This window comes from Xiphophorus couchianus, chromosome 20, assembly GCF_001444195.1.
Source record: "Xiphophorus couchianus chromosome 20, X_couchianus-1.0, whole genome shotgun sequence".
Taxonomy (NCBI): domain Eukaryota; kingdom Metazoa; phylum Chordata; class Actinopteri; order Cyprinodontiformes; family Poeciliidae; genus Xiphophorus; species Xiphophorus couchianus.
Genome location: NC_040247.1, coordinates 4,299,853 through 4,327,311, shown reverse-complemented (window position 1 = coordinate 4,327,311; position 27,459 = coordinate 4,299,853). Strand labels below are relative to the sequence as shown.

At 41.0% G+C, this 27,459-nt stretch overlaps 3 protein-coding genes across 6 annotated transcripts; 1 reads left to right on the top strand and 2 right to left on the bottom strand.

Annotated features, from left to right (window-relative positions):
• The first annotated feature begins 228 nt into the window (after positions 1-228).
• On the top strand, positions 229-11,534 carry LOC114135993 (ssu-2 homolog). Of its 3 annotated transcripts, XR_003593711.1 has the most exons (14): positions 229-341; positions 3,753-3,833; positions 4,572-4,664; positions 5,963-6,053; positions 6,133-6,262; positions 6,962-7,022; positions 7,227-7,351; positions 7,666-7,728; positions 7,988-8,067; positions 8,507-8,599; positions 8,688-8,793; positions 8,912-9,019; positions 9,415-9,906; positions 11,058-11,534. XR_003593711.1 is itself a non-coding variant. In XM_028003729.1 (13 exons), exons 1-13 carry the CDS (start codon positions 326-328, stop codon positions 9,547-9,549), a joined length of 1,095 nt encoding a protein of 364 aa, XP_027859530.1. In that variant the 5' UTR covers positions 229-325; the 3' UTR covers positions 9,550-11,340. The 3 variants fall into 3 exon arrangements, 2 of the variants coding, with proteins under 2 accessions (XP_027859530.1, XP_027859529.1); XM_028003729.1 differs by having other exon boundaries at positions 3,753-3,795; positions 4,621-4,664; positions 9,415-11,340; XM_028003728.1 differs by having other exon boundaries at positions 9,415-11,340.
• LOC114135992 (tripartite motif-containing protein 35-like) lies at positions 11,375-14,021 on the bottom strand. The gene is made up of 2 exons (XM_028003726.1): positions 13,649-14,021; positions 11,375-13,567 (listed from the first exon to the last, which is right to left on the bottom strand). Exon 2 carries the CDS (start codon positions 13,548-13,550, stop codon positions 11,943-11,945), a length of 1,608 nt encoding a protein of 535 aa, XP_027859527.1. The 5' UTR covers positions 13,551-13,567; positions 13,649-14,021; the 3' UTR covers positions 11,375-11,942.
• A 2,916-nt stretch (positions 14,022-16,937) lies between these two features.
• rbbp5 (retinoblastoma binding protein 5) lies at positions 16,938-25,961 on the bottom strand. 2 transcript variants are annotated; one of them, XM_028003784.1, is made up of 14 exons: positions 25,805-25,961; positions 23,838-23,863; positions 23,527-23,699; positions 23,215-23,355; positions 22,975-23,137; positions 22,664-22,773; positions 22,411-22,530; positions 22,187-22,340; positions 22,041-22,112; positions 21,705-21,822; positions 21,500-21,569; positions 20,004-20,242; positions 18,882-19,115; positions 16,938-17,429 (listed from the first exon to the last, which is right to left on the bottom strand). In XM_028003784.1, the coding sequence occupies exons 1-14, from the start codon at positions 25,821-25,823 to the stop codon at positions 17,377-17,379; spliced, it is 1,692 nt and encodes a 563-aa protein (XP_027859585.1). In that variant the 5' UTR covers positions 25,824-25,961; the 3' UTR covers positions 16,938-17,376. The 2 variants fall into 2 exon arrangements, with proteins under 2 accessions (XP_027859585.1, XP_027859586.1); XM_028003785.1 differs by having other exon boundaries at positions 19,038-19,115.
• Between the last annotated feature and the right edge of the window lie 1,498 nt (positions 25,962-27,459).

The following is a 27,459-nucleotide window of genomic DNA, read 5'->3' as shown; positions in this document are numbered from 1 at the left end:
TACGGTTTTATTCTGAAGGTGTAAAATGTGAAGCTCTTTGGTGGACTTTTGTTTTTAAATGTGTTTCACACATAAATTTCAAATTTATATTATTGCATTTTAAAGATGACTTTCTCCTCCACTGAAGAACAAATGTATTATTTTTAATTCAACGTTATTATTTTTGTAATTTATTTTATGTAGCCTGCTGCTGTCGCAAAGCTTTGTTGTGAAAGTCCTGACCGGAAGTGGTGTGGTATTCCCGCAGCTTTACTTTTTGTTGTTTTTCGGGTCCGCGGAGCTTTATTTGCGTTCTGGGCAGGTCCGGTTGAGAAATTTAGACGAGATGGACGGAGATCTCGGTGAGTTTAAATGATTTTAACAGCAAACCTTGAGGTATGCAACTTTTTCAAAAAGTTTTTCACAATTCGCTATGATGCTTCTTTTTTCTTTCTTTCTTCCGAACTGAACTGGGTCAGAACATTCAGTCCGTTTACTCTGATATTTTTGTTGTGAAAAAGTTTCCTTAAAAAGTTGTCTGAACAGAAGAGGCTTTCAGAGTTTAACTGGAAACAGCAGGAAGCAGAAACAAAGCTCACGAAAGTTCTGCTGATTTACAGAACCAGTAGAATAGAACAAAACCAAGGTTCTGAGTTACAGCACCAGTTCAGGTTTTGAGTTAAAGACCCAGTAGAATAGGAGCCCAGGTTCTGCTTTCAGCATCCAATCTGAGTCAGATTACTGAATGTAAACTGCATAGGAGTGTAATTAATTCCGTTAAATGACAGTATCTGTAGATACGTCTGTATGGAAATCCAGTAGTGCCACATTTCATGATGAAGTCATGAACGATTAAGTCATGAAATTAATAACTTTCACGTACCATTTATTATTTAATTTCAAAAACAATCATAACAGTTAATATATAATTGGCTAAATATGCCTTAACAAAAATAGTTAACGAAATAATGATCTGATATTTTAAGGGTTTTCTTTTGCTATGTCAACTTTACCACTCAAGTTGTTTTATTTTCATTTTATATGGATGGAAATTATCATTGATTAATTCATCTGTTATACTGTGATGCTTTTGGATAACTGTGGATCAACAATAACAAAACCTATATATCGTCTTAGCATTTCACCTGTGGTTGCTCCAAAACAAATGGATTAAATGGATTTTAAAGGACATTTTCATGTTTCCTTTTAATTTAAGAAGACTGCCATAAAACACAAAGAAAACTTCTGCTCAGGTTTCTCTGTTTTTGTTAAATTCAGTTCAATGTGGTGTAATGCAATTAAATTCATTTCATTTAGAAATGTTCCAATTATTTAAATGCTGTTTGTTTCTATTGGTTGTGGCGTTCCCCTCAGAGGTGGACTAGGACCCCTTCGGTTTTGTGAAAGTAGATCAAAGTATTTCAGAGGAATCCATGACACATTTTTAATAGATGTAAAATCTGGAGTTCAGTTTTCATCCCAGCAGGATGATCTTTGTGTGTTTTTGTTTTATTACCATACGCGTGTTAATTATTTACAGCGCAGAGCCTCTGGTCAGCTGAGGAGTTTGACTGGACCGATTTACTCCAGGTCTCATCTTTACTGTCAGCTACCAATAAAACCTTTTTACTTTAAACCTTAATTAGTTTAGTTTTTTGTCAGACCAAAAAGGTAAACAAAAAAGGTTAGGAACTACAAAGTAATTCCTAACACTAAAGTTGAAGGAAAATTCTAAATTCTTTTAAACATTTAGTTGAAATGAAAATCTGAAACGTGTGGCATGCATCTACTAAGTCAACTTCCAGCAGATTAGAGCGTCTGCACACTGAACATTTTCTCCATTCTTCTTCATAAAGCACCTAAACTCATCTGAGAATATCAGTTTTCACGCCTTTTTCCCCAGATTCTCAGTTGGATTCAGGTCTGGAGTTTGACTAGGCCAGGGGTGGGCAACTCCAGGCCTCGAGGGCCGAACTCCTGCAACTTTTAGATGCATCTCCACTTCAACACACCTGAGTCAAATAATGAGGTCATTAGCAGGACTCTGGAGAACCTGACTGCACTTGGGAGGTGATTCAGCTGCTGGATTCAAGTGTGTTGGACCAGGGAGACTTGCAAGAGTTGCAGGACACCGGCCCTCGAGGACCAGGATTGCCCACCCCTGGACTAGGCCGTTCTAACCCATTACTCTGATCTAATATCTCTGTCTGGATGTTCAGGCTGGCTCTCCTGCTGGAAGCTGAACCCAGTCTCAGCCTCTAACTGGTTTTCCTCCTGCTCCATCCGTCCTGCCATGGCATGATGCTGCCACCACCATGCTTTACCATGAGGGTAGTGTGTTCAGGGAGATGTGAAGGGTTAGTTTCCCTCCACACACATAATACTTTGTAAGTTTCATTTTGGTCCATCCATCGTCTATACCAGTGTTTTTCAAAGTGGGGGTCGCAGCCCCTGGGAGGCCGCCAGGGGGCATTGTGGGGGTCGCAGAAAGTTTGAGAGAAGATGAGAAAAACATGCAAAACTAAAAAAAAAAATTAAAAAAATGTCATAATAATTTTTGTTTGTTTTTCAGTCTTTTTACAAAAATAAATTATAAGTTAGAGTCATTGATTTAAATGTTCTTTCTGGTGCTCATTTTCTGATTGGCTGCCAGTCAAATTCATCAAGCTACGTTGCTTATCAAGCTAACTTAGCAAGCAAGAAATGGAAACGTTTCTGACAAGAAAGAAAAGGAACTGCTGCAGAAAACCACAAGAACTGTGGGAATAAAATTAATTTGATGTGATTAATTTAAAGTATTACATATTTTCTTATAATCAAAGCAGGAAATCATGATGAAAATGTATATTATCTGATAAAAAAAGTCATAATAAATTATCTGATAATCAGGGTTTCCCCCAATCTTTTATAAGCCTGGCGGCCCGCCAGGCTCTACTTGCCGAAAAGTTGATGTTTATTTACATATTTTGCAGCATTATTTATGAATCTGCACGCAGACTCTGGAGGCTCAGGGTTGAGCTCCTATAATCAGTGGTGTTTGTTCTCACGCTCCCTGGCTGATTGTTTGAGGTTTTCTGCTAATGACTCCATCTCTCCCTGCTTCCTGCTCTCCGTCCATCTGGGCCCAGATTGCAGAGGGAAACACCTTCTCGCTGATATTTTTACCCTCAGCCAGAAGTATTGTTTACAGTCTCCGACTCGGCTTGTATTTTTATCTGCCAATGGAGCCGGAGCAACGCGATCAGCTGGAGAACGCGCGTATTCTCCGCTGTGGGTGTGACGTAATGATCCTGTTATGTAGAACCAGATTAAATAAACCTAACCCAGACGGTTTAGTTGCGACTTAAACATGCCGTTTCAGACTCCAGTGTGTGAAAGTCCTGATCCAGTCAGATTTTATTTTGTTGCTGATTGAACTCCAGTTCCAGCGTGTAAATGCTTTATTATCTTCATAAATAACTGAAGGAATTTGTTATATGTGGTAAGTTGAGCATCTAGTTCCCCATTTCTAGATGTGGCTCTGTGGTAACCAAACCAAAACATTCAAATGTAGAGTAATATCTGCAGAGATCAAATCATTTCTCTCTTTTAAACACATGGAGATGAAGAAGGGAGTCATTTCAACACCAAAGAGTTTCATCCAAACATTCATCCATCTATCCTGCAGCAGCCTGAGTCTCTATGTCACAGATCTTGTTCATAATTTCAGGTCCTTTTTAACAAAGTTCCCTTATTAAAACTTTAATTTCTCTCCATGACTCTTCCTATTTTAGGCTCATTTGATCCCAGCATACCTGATGAGGGCCCATCGCCTTCTGGATGGCTGGATGAATACCAGGATCAGGAAGGAGGAGGTGAGCCTGAGCGCTAGCTTTGTGGCGCCATGTTGTGAGTGGCAAACTAATCTTGGCATTAGAAGAAATGAGCTGTAAGCTGGTTCTGGTCCAAATGACCCAAGTCCAGTATGTTTATGTAGTAGTGATGTTAGCACCCAGAAAGTGGTGCTGCTGCTGCTATTGCTGGAGGGACAGAGAGAGAGAAAGTATACACCTTGTGTAATTTTAAGGCGTTTATCACCTCAGAGGCTTGTGTGAAACCTTTGTTTTATTTGTGAAAGTTCAATAAAAAGCCATATTAGTACATTCACAAATGACACACTAAATATTCTGCTTCTAGTGTTATATAATCTAATCCATGTTTGGAAAGTCTAAGTATTGACGTTTTTTACACTAGAGCAAATTAAAATGCTGAAGATTGTAAAAAAAATGTAGCCACCTTCCTAATCAGAAGCCAACTTCAGCTCTGTAATTTCCATTATGTTTATGCTTGGTATTGTGATGGATTATAATAATCTCTCTCTAAAAAGAACACATCAATGCATCTGATGTACGTACCTACATCAGATGCATTGATGTTGCATCTGACAGATATTGTAACCATTTTTGAAAAAAGTACAAAGTGGGGATGACCAGCCTAGCCATGCTAGTTGTCAGCCAATGAAAAGCTAACGGAGCAGAGAAAAATCTATCCATGAGCTTCTGAAGAGGAAAAACAGCATAAAGTAAAACCATTTTCACCTTTTTGTGTTTCAGATTCATTTGATCCAAACATACCTGAAGAGGGACCATCAGCGCCCCCTCCTGGATGGCTGGAGGACATAGATGGATACCAAGGGCATAAAGGAGGTGAGAGAAAAAGAGAGAGTGAGAAGAGAGTCGTTACGTTCCTGCTGAACCTAATATGCAACTGAAGGTGTAACATGGTGTAACATCAGAACACATGTTCACGTATCTGCCCCTCACAATATGGCGGAAACTGACATACGACCAAAGTTATTTAGTCAACAAAAACTAACGAAATATTTTCCTTAACTGAAATAAGTAAAAGCAGTAATTAGCTGAGAAATCTTTTAACTAACTGGAACTACATTATGCGTTTATAAAACTAAGTAAAACATACTGAAAGTATACATACAACATTCTTGGTTTTGGTCTTTTTGAATCTATTTGTTAACCTTTCAAACTGATGTGAAATAGATTTTGTTTTCCTCACATGTTTTTATGTCAGCTTTCAGCAAATTACGGCATTCCATCATGGCAGCGTTTGCTAAGTCTGAAAAATGGCGACAACAAAAGTTGGGAGAAAGCGCCAGAGACTGTTGGTTATTCAACAATAATTAAATAAATTTATTGAAAATGGTACCTTCTGTGGAGTATTCATCACCCAATTGATTCATACATAATCACAATACAATACTCTAATCTTTCTGAAAAATTAACCAAAGTATGAAAAAACTAAAACTACTACTATTGTAGCATTCCCTGGTCAGGTTTAATGGCAGTAAACCGTTAGATCCACCGTAAGAGCTGGGAATGTACCAGGAAAAAGCACTGTAAGGCAAAGGTAAGGCAAAGGCAAAACTCTTTGGCTTTAGCCTTTTTATATATATAAAAAAGGCTATTATATAAAAACAACTCTACTTTTAGTATCTGATTAAAAAAAAAGCACACTTTTAGTTACTCAACATTGGAAACATACTTATTTACAAAATAAGCATACCTTGTGCCTCTATGAAGATGTCTGATAATAACAAGCTACTTTTTATCAACTCCGCTGCAACTTTTCATCCAACTTTGGCTGTCGTTTAGTTGCTGTTCCTTAATAAATAAACCGGAAGTTGTATTTTCAAAATAAAAGCATCAAGCCTAAAATCAGAAGTTAATCATAGATAGAATAGATAAAAACAAAGCAAAGGTGATAGGCCATAAAAAGGGATACAGTCAAATAAAGAGCTTAACTTTGGGTTATTTACAACTATAACTAATAAAAACTAAACACTACTTAACTAATAATAACTAATAAAAAACAGAAAACACTATAAAAATTAACTGAAACAAGCTAAATTAGACAAACAAAAGCTAAACTATAGTGAACACCCCATTGCAACCCTGCATAAGACCTGACTCTTCCTGTCTCCCTGCAGGTCCAGAGGACGACGAGCCGCTGTACCCTCCGCCCCCCGCCTACAACCCCCAGCCAGAGGTCAACCGGAGCACCTCGGTCCCCACCATCCGGTAAGATCGGGCCGGTCTGGGTCTGACAGCGGCTCCGGACAGGATGGCAGGGTTAACCCGTCCTTCGGTTTGTCCCCAGAGTCCCGTCCATATCGGAGGACGTGGCCCGAGACGCTTTGCTCAGGTTTGTCGAGTCCAAATGGAAGTACAGCTCCAAACCGGCCCGGAACCTCACTTTCAAGGACCTGAAGCCCGTCACCGTCTACCGGGTCAGAACCCAACCTCTGTCTGCAGCAGCAGCCTCTATTCAGATGACCTGGCTGCTTTATGCTAGGAAAACGTAGTAAAATTCATTTAAAGCTTTTCTAAAACATATTTTTTTACAAATAATTTTTTATATTTACTATATTGTGACTGTATGGTGTGAGACACATAATCTGGGAAAAGTTGAACTCCTGGAACTTCACCCAGTGCAAATTTGAAACAACCAATCAGAGCCAGGAGGCGGAATTTAGCGCTGTCAATCATAATCTGCTAGCTATTGCTAACAGATCCTATTGTAAATGCTAAAGCTAGTTACCTTAGTCACTGATGCCAGTATTTAGTTTTCAAACTAAATACTTGACTCCAAATTAAATATATATTTTTCTAACCAAATACGTAATTTCTGAACTAAATATTTAGTTTTCAATCTAAGCTAGATATTTAGCTCTAGAGAGCGCTAAATACTTAGCTTGCTAACTAAATATGTAGGTTGCTAGCTAAATATTTAACTATTAGCTAGATATCTACGTCCTAGCTAAATATTTAGTTAAAATGCAAATGAGTTTGCCAATAAGCAGCAAAACCCAGCTTTTATTTTGATATTCCACTCCGCTTAGCGGCAAGCCAATTTGCATATTCGCTAAATATTTAGCTTGAACCTAAATGTTATTGTCTTCATTGTTTTTCTTGTCTTCCTTCCTCAGTATCGACTGGAGACCTACACTGAGACCAGAACCAGCGCCTGGCAGTTGGAGCCCTACAACGGTAAACCTTCACTACTAACCAGAACCAGTTCAAGTCCACTCAGGATTCCTCAGAGCCTCTGCAGAGACTGGTTGGACCTCCTGCAGAGGTCTGTGTTACAGCAGCTCTGAAGAAGCCTCTGACTGACTCTGCTAGTCTCGTGAAGAGGATTAGCAGCGTGATGAAGCACCTTTCTTTCCGTGTCTCTGTGTGGTTCTGGACCAGGCCAGGCGGTGGACGGCCCCCAGTACGGGGCGAGCCCCCCGCCCTGGGACATCCCGGTGTCGCCGCCGCAGATGTACTCCAACAGGGTGGAGAAGATCCCAGTGCCACACTCGTCCTTCGTGAAGGTCCGACCAGGGTTGTAATAGTTTTGGGTTTTTCATTACTGCTTAGTTCTATTTTGTTTTATCTAATTCAGTTAGTTTTAATAATTTTTTTATTAGCTAAATATTGTTTAGTTTTTATAAGTATAGTAGTAGTTTTAGTTTTTTTACATTTGGTAAAATTTTTGAGGTGCAGAATTTAAAGAGGTTAAAGTATTGTGATTATAATCGAGTAATAAAAAATACTATTTTCCAAAAAGGGTTATGGTTTCTTGTGACTCCGCCCCCTACCTGGACCAGCGGCCGCTGCCTAACAGCCAGGTGTGTTTCTGTTTCAGGTGTGCCATAAATGCCACGGCTGTGGGAGGACGCGCTGCGCCGGCTGCTTCGGCCGAGGAATGGTGAGGTGGAACCTTTAACTCATAGGTCATATTAGAAATTTCAATTTCTTATTTAAGCACCACAATTGCAAAATTTTGTTTTTTCAACATTAGTGGAACATTGACAAAGTTCCATTTGTATTGTCATGTGTACAAATAACATATATCATACGGTTCTCTATTTATCGGACCTGTTCAGATGTTGGTTCCGATATATCATGCATCTGCTGCTGAAAATGGATCGGCTTTAACAAACTCCATCTCTCTCCTTGTTTCTCAGAAACGCTGCAGCTTCTGCCACGGTAATGGGCGGGCCAGAAAAAAACGCTGCACTTCCTGTCATGGGCGAGGCCGCCGCAGGTGAAAATGCTTTTTTACGTTTTAACGTCCTGCTGAGGGGGTTAGCTCAAACTGTAGAGTTTAGATTTCACATCACCATGACGACAGAGCAAGCCAGACCTCTTCACCATGACGATAGAGCAGGCCAGACCTCATCACCATGACGACAGAGCAGGTCGGACCTCTGCTGGTATCATCTGCTGGTGCAGAACTAGAACCAGCAGCTGAAAGAGGCTCAACAAGCTGTTCTGTTCTGATTCTGTTCTGATTCTGTTCTTGTTATAGTTCTGGTTGTTCAGTTGTGGTTCTGGTTCTGGTTCTGGTTTTGTTCTGGCTCTTGTTCCTGCTGTTATTCTTGTTTTTGTTCTGGTTCTGTTCTGGTTCCAGTTCTTTTCTGGTTCTGGTCCTTTTGTCTCCCACCCACTTTGTTCTCCTGGTGACTCCATATTTGTTTCTCCAGGTGTGTCAGTTGCCGTGGAGACGGCTACAAGACCTGCTCTGTTTGCCACGGTGCCCAGAAGCTGCTGCACTTCATCCAGCTCACAGTCACATGGTGTGCTAGCTGAACACTCGCTTTCCTCTGACCCGGTTCCGACCCGTTCGGACCTCACCGTGTCCATCTGTTGTTGCCGTGTTTCCAGGAAAAACAACGTGAGCTGCTTCATCCCGGACCGCCAGCCGGACTTCCCAGACAGGAAGTTTGAGAAGGTGTCAGGCGACCCATTCTTCATCGACGAGAACGTTCTGGTGAGACAAGCCGGTTCTGCCAGGTCCAAACCCTGTCAGTAGAACGCTAACATTAAAGGGTTTTAGAACATCAAAGTGGTAAAAGATGTAACGTGTTACCATGGTGACCTCTCTCCAGGTGTATCCAATCCATGGCTTCCCTGATCAGGAGATCTGCGACGTTTCAGCCAAACTGATCAACGATCACCTGTATCGCTTCACCTCCACCAGCCGCATCCTCCAGCAGGTACGCGCCTACCTTCTGACACTTTCAGGACTCCTGGGGATCAGAGAGTCTTAAAAAGTAAGTGCACCCTCCACATCGATTCAGGGGGCTGCACTTACTTGATGGTGGTGGAGGTGAACCTTCTCTGCAAGATCGGCCATTTTGAGCAGAAGATGAGCTCAGTGCATCGACCATTAACCTATTATCACTTTTACTGGTGAAAAATGATTTAAATCCACAAACAATTCTAAGCCTGGCGGGGGGGCAAGTAAAGCCTGGCGGCCCACCAGGTTTATATTACACACTGGGGGAAACCCTGAAGCTACCTCTCTAAGGTCATTGCTGATGTCCTATCACTATGGTGTTGCATTACCAGACATTGCATGACCTTCTGACCTCTGTGTGCCCCTTTGTAGCGTCAGACCATCGAGCTGGTGCCCCTCACTCACGCCTTTTACTCGTACGGCGGGAAGGACTACAGCTTCTACGTTTACGGGACGGAGAACAAGGTCTTCACTTCCAAGTATCCCACCGCCTGCAGCATTTTATGAGCTCAGCATGCAGGAAAACACACAGATATACCCCAGATCACTGTTGACCTCTGACCCCACACTGTACATATACATTTTTATCTGTGATTAGAAGAGTTATGGACTGCTTTAAACATGCTGCCATCATGTTGGACCTTGAAGGTCAAAATGAAAAACCTTCATTGGTTCTTTGAGGCACCTCCAGGTGTTCAGGGTAAAACTTTTGCTGAAATGATTTTTAAAAGACAATCTAATAGTTTGGTTGGTTGCAACGAGATGAATACTTCCACTAAAATACTCAGATAAATCTGAGTAGGACCAGAAGAAGCAGGTTCTTCAGATTCCAGAGGGTCAGTTTGGGTCAGATGGAGGAAAATAGTTGTAGTGGGTCTATAAAAACCAAACCTGAACAGAACCGAGACACTTAAGGATCAAGCATAACTCCCCCTACTGGTACCCTGAGGTATTACCAGCAGATTAAAACATCATTTTATCACATTAAGGCCGAGATTTTAACAAAAAATGTATTCTTCCACAATATTTTTGACATTTATTATTTATATCAGTTTGAAATTAACTTAAAGGGCATCACTTTTACAGATAAACGTCATTTATAATTTATTGATGAAACGTTTTGTGTATATCAATGATTTTAGAAAATATTGAAGAGGCATAATTCTGTATTTAAAACTAGAGGACACATCTATTAATGAATCAGTACCACCAAGTGTAGAAAACAACCAGGTAATAATGTGAAATAATAATGTATTGATTAAAATTTCTTACATTTTATACGACTGAACACAATTTTTTCCTCTTCTTCAACTATTTTCTGTTTTTGAGATTTCTTTCTGACTGTGATGAAATCTAAACTCCTTTATATCAGCAACAGAGCCAGGATGTTTTGGTTTGATTTAAAGCAGGGCTTTGACTAGGACAGTCAGATGAAGTAAAGACTGCTCCATGAGTTGTCCATGTTCAGAACTTTGTTTCAGTTTTATTTTCCTTAGTTTTTCTTTTATGTTCTGATTAATGGGTAAACTACAGACAGAGTCAGTTCTGTTTATAATAGATGGTGTAAAACAATGTTAGCATTTTTGTAGCGTTCAGATTCATTATTTCTGCAGCTGATTTGTTACACATTTCTCAGGGTTTATTACGCCTTTATTCGAGATGTTATGAAACACTAATTGATACAGAACCAGCAAATATCTACATAATTTACATCCATAGGGACTGATTGATCTGTTTGAATATTTTAATATCATTAAACAAGTGAAGTTTAGCATTTTGCAGTTTTCTGACGGTTTTCTGACGGTTTTGTTTCAGTTCCTCTCAGAACTTTACGTCCGCTCAACGTTACATTCATGCTTTGATTTTAATGATTTGTTTGAACTGAAATTCAAACATGCAGCTCCAGTGTCTTTTTTTTTAATAACTAGTGTATTATCTCTAATCCATGCAGAATTAGAATTATTCATACACTAGTACTGGGTTAACATCTTTATCAGTTTGCTTCCGTCCTAGAGGGTCGTTTCAAATGCTTCATTAAAATCCCAACTCTATGCTAACCTTCATGGCTGTGATGCAGCACGTACACATCAGGTTGGAAATGCAGCTACGGTTTGTGTCATGATGACCTTCTAACACTAGAAGCTTCTCAATTCAAACCTTTTCTCTAGTTTTTCATTTTATTTTGCACCTTTATTAGTTCAGTCGCTCCATGGTGTCTCGGTCCATCCTCTCCATCTTATCCAAAGGAAATATTTTCATGTTTTAAACTTGTTGCTGTTTCATTTAACAGCTGACTGAAAAAAAAGCTTTAGTGGAACCAGGCCACTGCCTCTGACTGTAAATAAAATGTTTATTAAAAACATGAACATGAAGAAACTTCTCCTGGTTTATGAGAACAAAACAGCTTTTGTGTGTATTTTATTGATTGTTGATTATTTCACCACTTTACTGTTATATATGTAAGACAAATAAAACTATATTTTATACATCCATAAAGAGAATCTGTTACTTTATTTTAATTTCTAGAAACATTTTGGTAAAAAAAACAAAAAAAAATGCATATTTACGTGACATAAAATTTATTTTAAGTAAGATATTTCTCATAATGCAGTGTTTACCAAGATAAACATTCAACCAAACATTTAAATATACTGTATGAATGTCTGTGAGACATGAAGTTTACATACACAATGATTACTGTCTCTTTAAAGAATGAGGGAGAGCTCAAACTTCACTATTGTCCTTTATATTGTTGAGGAGTCATATTCCAGATTAAATAGAAAATCACAAACATTCAACATTCAGGTCTGGATTCTGTAGAACCCGGCTCAGGATGAAAGAAGAGGGAGACACATATTTCCAGAAATAATTTGGACTTTTTGTTCTTCACGCTGAAAACCTCAGAGCTGCTGTTTGATTACTGAGATCTTCATCGGTAAGAGTTTTACTTCAGCAGTGCTGAAGTATGGAAACACCTTGTCAGTGAAGGTGTGTGTGAAGGTGTGTATGTGTGTGTTAGTATCCAGGTCAGAGAACGACAGCTTTCCTCTGTCCCAGTCCAGATTCACTCTGATCCTCTGGATCTTCTTCTGGACTGAGAGAAACGTTGGAGGAGCTGGTGGAGAAAATGCTTCGTATTCACCATCAATAAACAACATAACCAACAACCCAGACTCTAAAAGTCCCTTCCTCTGGACAAGCTCTGCTAACACACCAAGCATCCATCCTTCACTGTCTCCAACATCAACATCCCAGCTGTGGTTACCTGAGTTAAAACCCTCAGAGCTCAGGACCGACCACTCGACCTCAAACCTCTCTGGATTATCAGGAAGCTGCTGTTCCTCTCCTGGAGTCAAACTGGTCAGATCTTCAGACAGGTGGAGTCCTGGATGAGCAGTGTTTGGGTCCAGAACCAGAGGATTGTAGGTCACCATGGTCTCCATGTTGCTCCAGATGTTGAAGGCCAGGTTGCCCAGATGTTTGGCCTGGTCTATCAGGGCTCCTGAGGGCAGCTGTGGATCCTCCAGCAGGGGGCAGCGCTGGACTCTTTCCACTGCAGCCTTGTAGTTGTGCAGGAATGAGACGTCTGCAGCTCTCAGCTCCTCCTCTGTGGCTCTGACTGTGTCTGAAAGAGCTGCTATCTCTCTGCTCAGAGCCTCCATCTTCTCCTTCATCATTCCTCTCTTCTGCTCCTCTTCCTCCCTCAGTGCAGCCAGCCTGGCCTCCTCTTCCTCTGCTAGAAACTGATGAAGTATCTTAAACTGCTCAACAATCTGCCTCCCTGTGTGTCGGGCCTGGACCTTCAGGTGTTCTGCTGTCTGATCAAACTTCTCTTTAACTTTCTTTCTGAGCTCCAGTTTCTTCTTTAAAAACTCCAGAGATATTTTCAGATTCTCTCTGTGATCCTGAGCAGCTTCCCGGATTGGTCTGAATCTGTGGTTGATGTGTTTTTCTGAATCTCTACAGATTGAGCACAGCAGTTCTTGATGGTCCAGACAGAAGAGTTTGAGTTTCTTTGAGTGCAGACTGCAGAGACCCTCTGAAAGTCTCTGATTTTTCTGCTGTAAGAAAGTCTCACAGAGGTTCCTTAGAACCAGACTTATGGGCGGATTAGCCTTTGGAGATTTCCTCTTACAAACTGGACACTCTCTTGCTGGTTTCTCTCTCCACCAGCTCTTCATACACTCCTTACATAAGCTGTGGCTACATGACAGAACAACAGGATCCTTAAAGACTTTTATACAGACTGGACAGCAGAGATCCTCTGAAAGTCTCTGATCGCTCTGCTGTAAGAAAGTCTCACACAGGTTCTTCAGAACCAGATTTAAAGGCGGATCCGCCTTAGAAGATCTCCTCTTACAAACTGGACACTCTCTTGATGGTTTCTCTCTCCACCAGTTCTTCAGACATTCCTTACAGAAGCTGTGGCTACATGACAGAACAAGCGGATCCTTAAAGACTTCCTGGCAGACTGGACAGCAGAGATCCTCCTCTAACATGGAAGCCATTTTGTCTCTGAGTGAAGCTGAAAACACAGAAAGTCCAGTCAGTCACGGCTCCCCTCCCTCCTCTACTAACTTCCCTGAGTGTTCTTGGTCCAACTCACCTTCAGCGTGAGCAGCTTGAAGCAGCAGAGTTGGGGGTTTCCACTTTTCTCTCCTGCAGCTGGACTCACTCAGGAAGCTGCTAGTTTGGTCTGAAGGTGAATCTGATCGTCTGGGAGTCTCTCTGCAGGAAACAACGATCACAAACTGTTTCCTGCTTTAGTTCAGCTCCAACTGAGGTGTGTTTCATCCCAAAGTTCAGAATTAAACCTGCTCTAAAGCTCACATTTTTACTTTTCTCTCCAGAGATCTGAACAGACCTTGTAAAAAAAGACAGTAGAAACAATTCCCACGCAGCTTGCTGTTTCAGTTCAGGCAGTAGATGTTGGGGGCGGAGCTTCCTGCTTCACCCAAAACAAACGGTTTTCATTCTAAAGTGAGCCTGTCAGAAACATTAATCTCTGCACATTTTAGGGGAAAAAAACTTAATAATGAACGATAAACTGTCCTAAATGCTGCATCTGTTTTACTCTGAAGAAAATCAGGAAATGTAGCTAATTTTATTTATTTGTTTATTTTTCATTTTTCTTATGAAAACACCTTACCCTAACCCTAACCCAAAACACCTTTTTTGTTGAATTGACATGTCTGTTATCGCCTTTGCATTGCAGCAGGAGTATTTCTGTTTTATACTGCTTTTATTTTTGGTTTCTAAATATTGTTCTGGCCGGACGGCTATTAGTGTTGCCAAAACAAGGTTCTGTGATACGGTGGCCGACAGGTGCAAATGCGCAGCAAAAGAGAAAACATGCAAACAAACAAAAAACACGCGCATAAATTAAATGCGGCAAGCAAAAAGCGAATAAAATGCAGCAAACAAAAAGAGAGACGCAAACAAAAAAGAAGACACCCCCGAATGAAATGCAGCAAACAAAAAGTGAGACGCAAACAAAAAAGAAGACACCCCCGAATGAAATGCAGCAAACAAAAAGTGAGCCGCAAACAAAAAAGAAAACACCCCCGAATGAAATGCAGCAAACAAAAAGTGTTGAAAACGGAAGTGCTCCAGACCACTAGGGGGAGTCAAAGAAAATAGTATTCATTTCTATGGGACCAGATGCAAGATTCAGAGAAAGAAATTTGAAAGAAAGTAAAGGTACGTATAACTATATTTCTTTTCAGAAATATAGTTATACGTACCTTTACTTATAAAGGTACGTATAACTATATAGTACGTATATAGTACGTATAAATACGTATAGTATTTATACGTACTATATTTAGTACGTATAAATACTATACATACTTATATTATAAAAAGATACGCCGTCTTTTATAATATTATAGAATAACAGAATAATTTATGGGTAGCGTGATAGACTTTGTGTCAGTCATACCGTTCTGAGCTCGGTCTCGATTTTCTTTGACTCCCCCTAGTGGTCTGGAGCGCTTCCGTTTTCAACACTTTTTGTTTGCTGCATTTCATTCGGGGGTGTTTTCTTTTTTGTTTGCTGCATTTCATTCGGGGGTGTTTTCTTTTTTGTTTGCTGCATTTCATTCGGGGGTGTCTTCTTTTTTTTGTTTGCGTCTCTCTTTTTGTTTGCTGCATTTCATTCGGGGGTGTTTTCTTTTTTGTTTGCTGCATTTTGTTCGCTTTTTGCTTGCCGCATTTAATTTGTGCGCGTGTTTTTTTTTTGTTTGCATGTTTTCTCTTTTGCTGCGCATTTGCACCTGTCGGCCACCGTACTGTGACGCAGCCAGGCAGAAGCAAGCACACCTCGCTGCAGCAAACAGAAAGGGGCGGGGACGGACCACTGTCAGTCTCATACCTTATTTGGAAATGGCACCATTGCACTCCGGAAGTGAAGGTGGCGCTATTTCCTACATTATCCGCGGTCTCCCGTTTTTATTATTATTTTTTAAATCTGTGATATATCTTCATTTTTAGGAAGGCGTTTCACTCTCAGTATGTTTTTGAACTTCGCTCTTTTATTTACTTCAGCGCAGCTTACACTTTTTAACAAATTCCATAGCTTTCTGTGTACTTCTAAATCGGCTCCTTAGTTGTATCTTTTCGGGCCTGTTACTGCCTCTAGTGGCGTGGGGTGGTAACACAACTAATAGAATTACATTACTAAATCAGAATACCACAAAGTCTTTATTATTTACTATTAATTTCGCCATTACTGACAACGTAAAATATAAATTATCTTCTAAAACACCATATTTTTCCATTTTCTTCAGGATGTAGAGCTAATTAGGTGACATAATCAATACCTTTATACATTATAAATAATATCTACATATCTCTATCAATTATAGCAACCCTAGTGTCCTGGGACTTCCCCTCCTCCCGGTGGGACGTGCCCGGAACACCTCACCAGGGAGGCGTCCAGGAGGCATCCTGGCCAGATGCCCGAGCCTCAACTGGCTCCTCTCGATGTGAAGGAGCAGCGGCTCTACTCTGAGTCCCTCCCGGATGACTGAGCTTCTCACCCTATCTCTAAGGGAGAGCCCAGCCACCCTACGGAGAAAACCCATTTCGGCCGCTTGTATCCGCGATCTCGTTCTTTCGGTCACGACCCAAAGCTCATGACCATAGATGAAGGTGGGAACGTAGATCGACCGGTAAATCAAAAACAACAACGTCGGGGGAAATAAAAAGAGTTGACGTGAATATATTAATAGCAGAGAAGTAGACAAACAACAGGAAAACGGATTTTAAGAGACACTCCATAGGCTTTGAAAGTTAGCTGAAAATTAGCATGCAATTGCTGTTATTGTTTTTTTATTGTTTGTTTTTTTCATTCCGTCCGCAACAAATAACTTGTCATATTTACCTCTGACTCGGTCTCTGATGCACTGGATGGAGTTTAGTGCCTTTCCTAGAGGCACAGCCAAAGTTTCCTCACAATTTTCAAGATTCATTATGACGAAATGAGATTAGCAACACAACACACGGAGCTTCCGTTTCCAAGGCAACACAACCGGAAGGTGATTATCCTGGTGCTAGAACACTTCCTGTTTTTGTGAGTCAAACCTTAAGACATAAATTTAAGTGTTGATGACTGTCAGTCGTGAAATTTAGCTTGAACAGGCTCATTAGATGGCTATCACACGTTCTGAAGTATTTTATGTCTTTAAAAAGTACAATGAGTTTAATAGCACCCCCTAGTGATCACAAACCAAAGTACGTCACTACGTCTGTTCCTTTTTTGTTGTTGTACCACTTCATCCTAAATAAGACCTAGTTCAAAATTAATTTCATTTGTTAAAATTAATCTATTCCTGTTCACAGTTCAGCACCGAAGCATTTTTAAGTGACAGTTCCAACATTAATTTTCGTTGACTTCTGGAAACATTTTTATTCATTTCTTCACGACGACAGCAGCACAAATGGAAAATTTATGCTGCACAAACGTTTGACACCAATTTTGTTTGTTCCGAACCCGTCAGAGTTGTCTAGAACCTGTGACGGTTCACGTGTACCAGAACCACCTGATCATTAAAAACCAAACAACTGACTATAAATCACACAGTTTAATATGTATAAAAACAGGAAGGGCAACAGACTACGAGGACTTGAAGGTTTTCTATACAAGACGAATCCTAGAGAGACAGGAGGACATGTGGATCTCTGGTGCTTCCCGGTTCTGGTCGGAGATCCGAGTCCAGAAGATTTCCTGTGAGGCTGATCTCAGATCTGCTCAGCAGAAATTCATTCAGTCTGTTAACAACATGAAGTTTGAGTCCATTTGTCTGAGACGGAGATGATCGGCGCTCCTCGCCATCAGTCCATCCCCCCGATGTTGTGCTGCTTGAACGCCTGAGAGACCAGACTCCCTGCAGGAATATAGAGGACAGTCAGAGGACGGTCAGAGGTCAGAGGTCAAAGATGCCGAACCGAAGACGCTGCAACAGAAATTTGTTTAAAAATCTCATTTAGTGAATTTCAGTCAGAAACGGTCAAACAGGAAGACCCTGGTCCTAAATCAGAAACCCGGGCCTGCAGAGGCGATTCTTAATAAACACGTGAAGCTGCAGCGTTCAGGTCCAACATTAATACCAACATGACAGACATCTGGGACACAGCAGCCAGAACCCGAGCAGAACCACAGCAGGTCACACAGAAAGCCCGCGGAGCGAGGCGGGAGAGGGAGCAGGAGGGTCAAAGGTCAAGCAGGAAGTTCATTTGGACCAATCAGCTCGCCTGCAGGAAAACCACCGAGCAGAACCCGACTAAAACCCATTTGGATCAGAGGCTGCAGCAGCTTTCACCTATTCTCAGTCAGTAGGGCTGGACGATATGGCTGAAAAACCTATCACAATACAAGCATTTCATATCAGTCAATATTGATAATTATTGATTAGTTTTTAGTTTTAATATCTGAAATTCTGGTAAACCAGTAGCATGACTTTTCCTGTTTTATCCACAGTTTCAATTCATGTCTTTTATTTTTAACTAGTTATAAGAATATGTCAACTAGAGCTGCAGTTGAAGAACATTTTCAAATTCCTCGAGCAAAAACAATTTTTTTTAAATGCACCTTTACTTACAGAGCAATGAAACAGTGGAACTCCAATTAAAGCTGAACAGCAGTTAATTTTTAAAAAGAAGCTCAAAAGCTTTTTAGGAGTTACATACTTATAGTTGTAGTGGCTAATTAATGTATATTTTATGTATTTATCAACTTTTTGTATGATCAGTAATACATTTTTTATTGATATGCATGTTAAATTTGTCATCCATCATATATATCTGAATGATTTCCATGTGTGTAAGTGTTTTAATGGTGGAACCCAGGAAGAGTAGCTCATAAACAATGAGGCAAAGAGGCGGGACATTAAACTCAGCAGCTCGTTGCTAGGTAACCAAGGAATGAGTGAGTTGCTAGGCAACCAAAGAGTGAGAGCGTTGATTCCACTAACCTAGCTTAGCTAGCAGTGAGATGTTGAGCATCCACAGCTTTACCTCAGCCTACATCTCCCAGAATGCTGTGCGGTTCTGGATCAGAGTTCAGTTAATATTCTATATATTTAATATTCTATCATATCACGTGTCTATCGGGATATATATCGTTATTGATTTATTGTCCAGCCCTATCAGTCAGATACTGAAGCAGATCTTCAAGTTTACAGGTGAATCAGGTGTAGAGCAGCAGGCAGCTGGGTGGTTCAAGGTGAGGGGCGGGGACTAAAAGCGGCACACAGAGGGGTTGGGAACAGGCCGGGTTTGTTAAGCAGGTCAGCCACACTCAGCAGCAGCAGCAGGTGGGGGTGGGGGGTTGGGCTTACCTGGCGCCAGGGCCCCCTCTGCCCTGACCTTCATCCCTCCTTCTCCTCCTCCTCCTCCCCCCAGGCCAGAGCTGCTCAGGGCCTCGGGCCCCATGGGGAACGGGGGCCGCTCGCCCTTGTAGGGCTTCGGCCTGAAGGAGAAGTCTTTGTCTTTACCTTTGGAGCCTTTCGGCCGACCTGCTGTCTTCTTCTTGGACTTGCTGTCCCCCTTCACACCCAGCAGGGGGTGCACTTCTGAGGAAACAAAAGAAAGGTCGGACCTTCAGGACGCTGGGGGAACTTTAAGAGAGACATTCTGGATTCTTGGATAAGAACAGATTAAAATGATCAATAATAGGCCTGTCACAATAACACATTTTGTTGTTCCAGAAGTTACCGAGATAAACAATATTGTTGTTTTGAGACCATTTTCAAGTAATACAATGGTAATAACATAATGATGCATGTTTACCATCTCAACAAGCCTGTCACAATAAATGAATTAAAGACATGATGAATTTAAAAAACTCAATCATTTCCATTTGATTTATTGTTTTTTTTTCTGTCTTTCCACCACAAACTGGATGAAACAAGCCAATTTTTGAAGAACAATTATGTTTACAGATACTTCATAATTTATTGATCTGTGATAATGTGTTCTTGCATTATTATGTATTTATCATTATATCACTTGAAAATGGTCTCAAAACAACAATATCATTTATCTCAATAACTTCTGGGACAATTTATCATCCAGCAAAATGTGTTATTGTGACACATTTAGTCTCAAAGGTAAATCAACTTTAAATTCTAGTGAACATTTAAAACTGGAACAGGAAGACATTTTAAATATCCAAAATAAATAAAACGAATTCTAAAGTCTCTAAACAAAATTGTATTTGAAAAATAGTGCTAGTGGAGACCAAAGCACCAGACTGAAGATTTTTTCCACCAAACACTGGATGATGAGTGAGAGAAAAAAGATAAATCATACAAATGAAAATTACTGAACTCATTTTAATTTATATTTCTGTTAACTGATTTATTGCTTAATAAATAAGTCCAGGAAATGTTAATTTAACAAACAGAAACCCATTTATCCTCCTCAGCAGAACCAGAACCCGGTGTAGTTGCCCTTCGTACCGTCGCTGGGCACCCCCTGCAGTTCAATGGTGGTAGTGCGGGCCTTCTTCTTGGCTGGGCCCCCTTCAGACGACGGTTGCCTCTGTTTCTTGTCGCCGCCGCCTGGCAGCGCGTCCTCAGGGGCGCCGGGCGGCACCGAGGTGTCTGGCGGTGGCCCAAATGGGTTCTCCTCTGGATCCTCGACCTCAGGGGCGATGGGCAGGTACAGCAGGGCCTTGTTGTCCTCCAGTTCCTCGTCACTGCACAAACAAACATAGAGACTCAAAAACTGCTTCAAGCTGGAGAAGGTTTACCGGCTCCGATGTGAGCAGAGAAGGTTTGAAAGTTAGGAGTAAAGATTCACCCGATGAAAACCCATAAACAGGTCATAAACAGAACATAAAAACACTAATTATAAAGATATTTCATCATCAAAGTGTGGGGCAAAGCTGCTCCTTGAATTTTATGCACCAAAACCCATCTGATCCTCACTTTAGAACCACAAAATCTCTAAAAGAAAAACCATAAATCAAGTGTTTTATTTTTAAAGAAAAATAGTGATAATATTTGTGTATCGTCAACATTCAATCAATTAATCAATAAAGTTTATTTGTATAGCACATTTCAGCAACAAAGCAGTTCAAAGTGCTTTACATCATAAAAATACAAAGTCATAGGAGACACAGTCAGTAATAGAAACATAACATTTTGTCTGGTGGTCGTACTACACCAGAATGTTTATCAATGTTTCAAAAGCAAATCTAAACAGCTGAGTTTTAAGACGAGATTAAAAGGAACTCAGTGTTTCAGCTGTTTTGCAGTTTTCAGGAAGTTTGTTCCAGATTTGTGGTATATAGAAGCTGAATGCTGTACCTGGTTACACTTGTCTTTGGTTCATAATAGCTGCAAGACTGATCAATAAATCTGATGTGAATTTGTCTGATGATTTTGACGTCATTTGATAATGTTCATTTCTTGTTTCATAATTGGGAATGGCATTATGTTTTTCATGGCGTAAAGCACTTTGAACCTTGCAGCTGAAATGTGATATGCTAATTAATTTAATTAAAATTAAAGATGTGCACATCCTTAAATACAAACAACTGACTATAAATCACAATGACAGAAGGACGACAGACTATGAAGGTAAAAAAACGTAAAATTTCTAAAGAAAAATGTAAATTATGTTTTTGTTTTGAAAGAAAACGTGATAATATTTGTGTCATCAACTTTGAACTCCAAAATAGTTGGTTCTTTCTGGTGGAGATCAGATCTGGCACCATTAGAGCTTCACGTAAACTTTAGTAGGATTTCATGGGATTGACAAACTTAAAATGAGAGAAAATTATTTATGCACTATCTTTGCTTTTATGCTATTTTTTATAAATGAAAATCTGAGACATTTTCTTAGCTTTTAGTGTGTAGGGGACTGAAAAGAAATGCTTGCCACACTTTTCAGAGTCCTGTTAAGGCCCCTCATGTATCTGAGAGGAATCGGATTCATCCGGCTGGTTTACCTGCTGCAGAAAGCAACGATAGGATCCACCGTGGTCACGTCCACCTCCTCATCCTCAGCAGCGTCTGCACCTGAAACAGGAAACCAAGGTCAGCTCCAAGGTCACCTCTGAGTCGCAAGGAGACAAACGGGAAACCAAACCCAGACCAAAAATACGAGCGGCTTTAGAACATAGAGCTCAATAGTACCAGCGACCCAATAGTTACCTATCTGTTCCGGTTCGCTTTTGTCTTCATCCTCGATGTCAAACTCAGACTCCCGCTCCTCATACTCGACGTTCTCATCCAGCTCTTTGAAGTCTGGAGCGAAAGCGCTCCAGTTTTCCTACACAAAAAACAAACACACACACACACACAGAGAAAGAGAGAGACACAGACACACACACACCAACAGAGAGACACACACACACATGCACCAACAGAGAGATAGAGAGAGAGAGACAGAAACAGAATGTGGTTTGATTGTGTCAGACTGAATATCAGGTGGAAACTCATCTACGGCAAGCTGTCGACTGATCTAATTGCAGCTGACGTCTGTCGTACCACTTGGTTCTGGGCCCAGATGGACACCACTCCACTGGAGATGGAGGCAATGATGGGTCGAACAGGATGCCACTGGAGGGCAGCAGAGACAGGATTAAACCATTCGGAGCAACACGGAGCAGAAAGCGGCGGCTTATCGTTCTCACCGCCACGTCCAGCAGCAGCTCCCCTCGGGTGCCGTGCAGGATCTTCACCAGGTTCCCGATGCTCTTCTCCCAGATGTAGAGGGCGTGCTGCCGGGCCGAGCCGGCCACGATGTACTCGCCGTCGCCGGAGAAGCAGCAGCGCTTCCACGGAGTCCTGGAGAGGAAATAGTCGTTTTAGGAGTCCACACCCTGACGGCAGCCGAGTTAAGAGCGGCGCCACGTACCTGTTGACCAGATCCTGCAGCTTCTGCATGGGTTCTGGCTCGCCGTCCCGGCCGCAGGTGAGGATCTCTCTGCCATCGTACACCCTGATGATTCTGTCGGCTGTGTTTATCAGGAAGCAGCTGCAGGAGGAGAACACAGTGGAGACGGGGACTTTTAACGACCGCATCATTTAGAGCGTTTAATACTCAGAATGTGACAATAGAGCCCCAACAGAACCAGACGGACTGGATCAAGAGCCCCTCTGGACCTCACCTGCCCTTTCGAGCAAATTCTATGGACTTGATGGCGGTGGTGTTACTGGTGCCGGTCGTAACTCTGAAGGACGCCACCAGCTCCTGAGTGTTGGTGTTTAACACCAGAATCTGGAACCAGACAGATCATAGTGACGTCTCTGTCTCAGACTTACCCTCCATCCATCCAGAACCAACTCTTTAGTAATCCAACCCAACTATTTATCCACCGAACCCTTAACTGACCCAATTTACCAACTCAACCCTTTACCCACTAAACTCTATACCCACCCTTAATGACCTGACCCTTTAATGACCCAACACTTTACCAACCTTTCCTTTGGCGTTGCCGGTGTAAATATATTCCCCCCGGCGGTCGAACGCCGCCACCACGTTCAAGTCCGAGTCGTCGTCCACAGGCAGCACCACGTGCTTCGAGTCTGATAACGTCAGCAGCACCGGTGCTGATTTCATGGGACAAACCAGCACCTTGTCTCTGAAACACACACAGCGTTTGGTCAGAACCATGAAGGTTCTGTCCTGCTGGGTAGAGGTAGACGATGAGACGCTCACATGTCTCTGGGATGGTACTGCAGCTTGAGGATGGGGGACGGGAAGCGGAACCTCTGGTCGCAGTCTCCAGTCAGGACGTCCCACTGAGAGACGATGTTGTCTGTCGAGGCGCTCACCAGCTTGTGTCCGTCTCGACTCCAACTGGACCCAACAAAAATACAACACCCACATGAGACTTCAGCACAAAATCCATCTACATAAGACGCAGCAGATCCTGTCTCCATTTCCACAGATCAGACCAGATTTACTTCATATTGTCATACAACGTTGTCATTGTGACGGAAACCTGCAGCCTGAACGGCCGTGCCTCACCACAGGGAGCAGACGGGGTGAATGTGTGCGCTGATGATCTTAGCGATTCCCCGAGTGAGGAAGTCCCAGATGACGATGCGGCCGTCGTTGCAGCCCACGGCCAGCAGGGTGCCCCAGCGGTTGAAGGTGCAGGTGAGCGCCATGCTGATGCAGTCCAGGGTGCCATCTGCCTCCTGAACACAGAAACCCAAAGTTATCACAGCTGATGGAGCCAACAACGCTCTACTAACCAACTACAGGAGACAAATATTAACCAAGATGATTCCTAACTCCTCATTAAGCTGCTGGAGGATTAAAACATGGTGGCTTACCTCTGGGTAGTTCTGCCCGAACGATTCTACAGAAATAAAAAATAAAAAAAAACAGGTTACATGTTAAAGTCATCAACACAGCAACATATACAAAAACAGTATGAGGAGATCTGAGACACGTCACAAACTGAAACATTCAGTGGAAAATATAATGTAAAAAGAAGGAATAAGAGTTTTAAACAGCTGTCTTATCAAACTTTTATCAGAGCATTTCAGTGATGCTTTAACATATAAGAAATACAATTTTTACTGGTTTCTGTGTGAAATTACTCAGCAAAGGTCCCCAAATGTCGTCCCAAATATTCTGTTCATTATTTGGAAACTTTGTAGATTCTACAGCTTTAATTTCATGTACAAGATTTAATCACATGTGAGTAAAAACTACAATATCAACATGCCATTGGCTGGCCTCGCTTGACAGGAATCTGGAAACTGAACTGACAAACTGCTTAGTTACGACCTTCCACAGACCACACAGACATCTCTGTTATCCAAACTTTACGATGATGGTTAACTTTTAAAATTTAGACAACAATTATATACTGGAATATACTGTACCTAACCGTTGTAACACCGATGCAATATTTTTTTAGTGAAGGGAAAAACTTGTGGATGCTTTTATTTTTAATAGATTATTGTAATGGTATTTTACTGATGCCTGAGTCCTAACCAACACATAGAAGATGGATCATATCTCAGCATAAACTCTCCAGTTATAAAAAAAATGAAGTTAATAGCAGAGCTGCATAGAGCAGTCAAAAACTGTGCTAAAGTATGAATACCACTACTTCATTGTGCTTATACTCAAGTTTGAAAAGTGTTTGGGTATTAGCTACTGATTGTGACGACTGATTTAATATTTTAAAATGACACCAGAAAGACATAAATACAAAGTTTTGTGCAAATTCTGGTGTATTTGAAACGAAGATAAAATAAACATGAAAATAAACTAATTATAAAACAAGTTCTAGAAGAAAGAAAACTTCTTCACGTCTGTTTTTCTATATTAAACTTGTGAAATTAATGCCTCCAGTGGGTTGTAGCTTATTGATCTCCAAATGTATCAACAGGCTCAGCAGATAGAAAACGACATTAAGCAACAAAGCTGGTGTAGTAACAAGAGGTCTCACTTTAACATAAATTCTATTGCTCCTCAACAAGCTTTTTCTTTATTCGGTGAGTTTAACCGCAGTGGGTGGCGTATTCAAAGATTTTACTCAAGAGTACCTCACAATAATATAATGTAATAATTTTAAAAAGTACGGTGAAGTAAAACGAGTCCTAAACATTTATTCCAAAAGTTACTAAACTAAATATAAATAGTTACTACCCACCTCTGCTTGTTAGTCTAGTCTGTTTAATCGTTTAATTTTACAGTTTCTTTTCCGCGTTATTTTCAATCAATCTATTTTCGTTTAATATACGTTTTATTCGATATTATCTTCTTCCCACAGAAAAACCTGGAATCACTTTGCTTGACTGGTGGTAAACAAATACCCTCCCTTTGCCTCATTTCATAATACATAAAGTGTTTTTGCTCTATTTACTTTGGTGTTTCCACGGTAACAAACCCGCCCTGAGTAACCAAACGTTAAAGCTGTAAATACTTTGATTACTTTACATCAGCTCGCAGCATATGGCCTCACTATTTCCAGGCGTCATTAGATTTAATATAACCGAAAAATGTACGGATGCTAAATGTAGCTATCTGACCGTTTTTGCCTGTATTAAAATGAAAAATATTCATTTGTAAGTATTCATCAGTTTGTTTCTAATTTATCCGTGCAGCGTAGTTGCAGTTGTTAACGTAAGTTAACGTAACAACTTCAATTGTTTTTATTTGTACTGTGACCAGAATCTTAGCTGTTAGCATCCTCGGCTAACAGAGGAAGATAACCACAACAAGACCGAAGCGCTGCAGAAAAACTGAGCCGTAGAAACAAAAAGATGCTTCTTCGTATATTTACCGAGCAGCTCGAGATTCATCGCTGGTTGTCCAAGGATCCAAAGTCCCCTAAAGCCCGATTTCACGGAATAGTTTAGTCAATTCTATTCGTTTCTGTTAACATTTGTTGCCCTGAGAGCGGCGCCACTGAGGACCCCAACCAGAGCTACCGAAGAAGCGCCTGAACTAAAAGATACTGTAGCTGCCTGGATGATTCTGATTCAGAAATAGTTTGGGCTAAAATGTTAAAATTGTAACGGATAAATTACATAGATGAACACACCCGTCATATTTAAAACAAAATGACAAAAAATTAGATAAATAAATTGATTTTCATAGATGAGTTTAATTAAATGAATAAACAAATAAATTAAATAAAGAAAAAAATACTTAATTTAAAAAGCAGTCAATCTTGTAATAAATCTTGTAATATAGCTTCTGACTGAAGACCTGGTTACTGCATAACAGTTTCATGATTTCCATGGCAAATAACAGCTCAGTATTTGGGCAGTAACATTTCCTGGATGACACCATCAGTTGGTAGCAGTTCTGCTGATCCATCTCCTTTGCATTTTCTGCTTTTCTTTAAATCTCTGTCTGGCTGTATGGTAAGAAAAATGTTGGAGTGGGGGATTTGATCGTTGTCCATTATGATGGGTGGAAGAGATGGTCTGAGCTTCCTTCTTCTCTCCTTTTTAGCTTTTCTGGGATTTGGGGTCAGAGCTCAGGTTCTCTTTGAGCTTTTCAAATGGTAATCACCTGATCCCAGTTGTAAAAACAATACCTTGTTGACATAGTTACGCACCATAAAAACTGTACGATAGTAAGACATTAAGATCAAACATTTTTCCAACTGGACACCCTCCAGAACCAGAGACAACAATATTCCAAACAACACAAAAAATGATGAACTAAAATCTAGAGAGAGAAGAAATCAGAGCTAACAGTATTGTTGGCACTGGATCAATCATCTATAGTCCATCATTCTCCAGAGAGGAAAACATCTAATCGGCTACCAAGGAGTCGACGTCCAGCAGATTCAGAGTGTGAAGATCCGAGAAACAATCAGAAATCCCAGAGCTGCACCTCATGTTAATTCAAGATATCCAGAACAGCAAAGGAATCTAGATTAAACGTCATTTAGTTAATTTAGAAATTTAGATTTAGGAATTTAGCAACTTCCTTAATCCTAAAAATCCATCCATCCATCCATCCATCCATTTTCTGTTCACCCTTGTCCCTAATGGGGTCGGGAGGGTTGCTGGTGCCCATCTCCAGCTACGTTCCGGGTGAGAGGCGGGGTACACCCTGGACAGGTCGCCAGTCTGTCGCAGGGCAACACAGAGACATACAGGACAAACAACTATGCACACACACACTCACACCTAGGGAGAATTTAGATAGACCAATTGACCTGACAGTCATGTTTTTGGACTGTGGGAGGAAGCCGGAGTACCCGGAGAGAACCCACGCATGCACAGGGAGAACATGCAAACTCCATGCAGAAAGACCCCAGCCGGGAATCGAACCCAGGACCTTCTTGCTGCAAGGCAACAGTGCTACCAACTGCGCCACTGAAACTCTCATTTTTAAAATGTATCTTTGATTAAAGTTATTTTAAGTCAGAATAAAAAGGGAGATATCTAAAATTTTGCCTTGTGCTTTGGATAAAATGTA

Bases quoted from the DNA above. Each gene is read 5' to 3' on its own strand.
- LOC114135993 (XM_028003728.1), top strand. The intron at 7,729-7,987 runs GTGAGGTGGAAC...CTTGTTTCTCAG, and splicing joins GCTGCTTCGGCCGAGGAATG to AAACGCTGCAGCTTCTGCCA. The intron at 8,600-8,687 runs GTGTGCTAGCTG...CCGTGTTTCCAG, and splicing joins ATCCAGCTCACAGTCACATG to GAAAAACAACGTGAGCTGCT.
- LOC114135992 (XM_028003726.1), bottom strand. From the start codon at position 13,550: ATGGCTTCCATGTTAGAGGAGGATCTCTGCTGTCCAGTCTGCCAGGAA.
- rbbp5 (XM_028003784.1), bottom strand. The intron at 22,341-22,410 runs GTACGTGGCGCC...TTTCCTCTCCAG, and splicing joins CTGCAGGATCTGGTCAACAG to GACTCCGTGGAAGCGCTGCT. The intron at 17,430-18,881 runs GTAAGCCCAACC...ATATTCCTGCAG, and splicing joins AGAGGGGGCCCTGGCGCCAG to GGAGTCTGGTCTCTCAGGCG.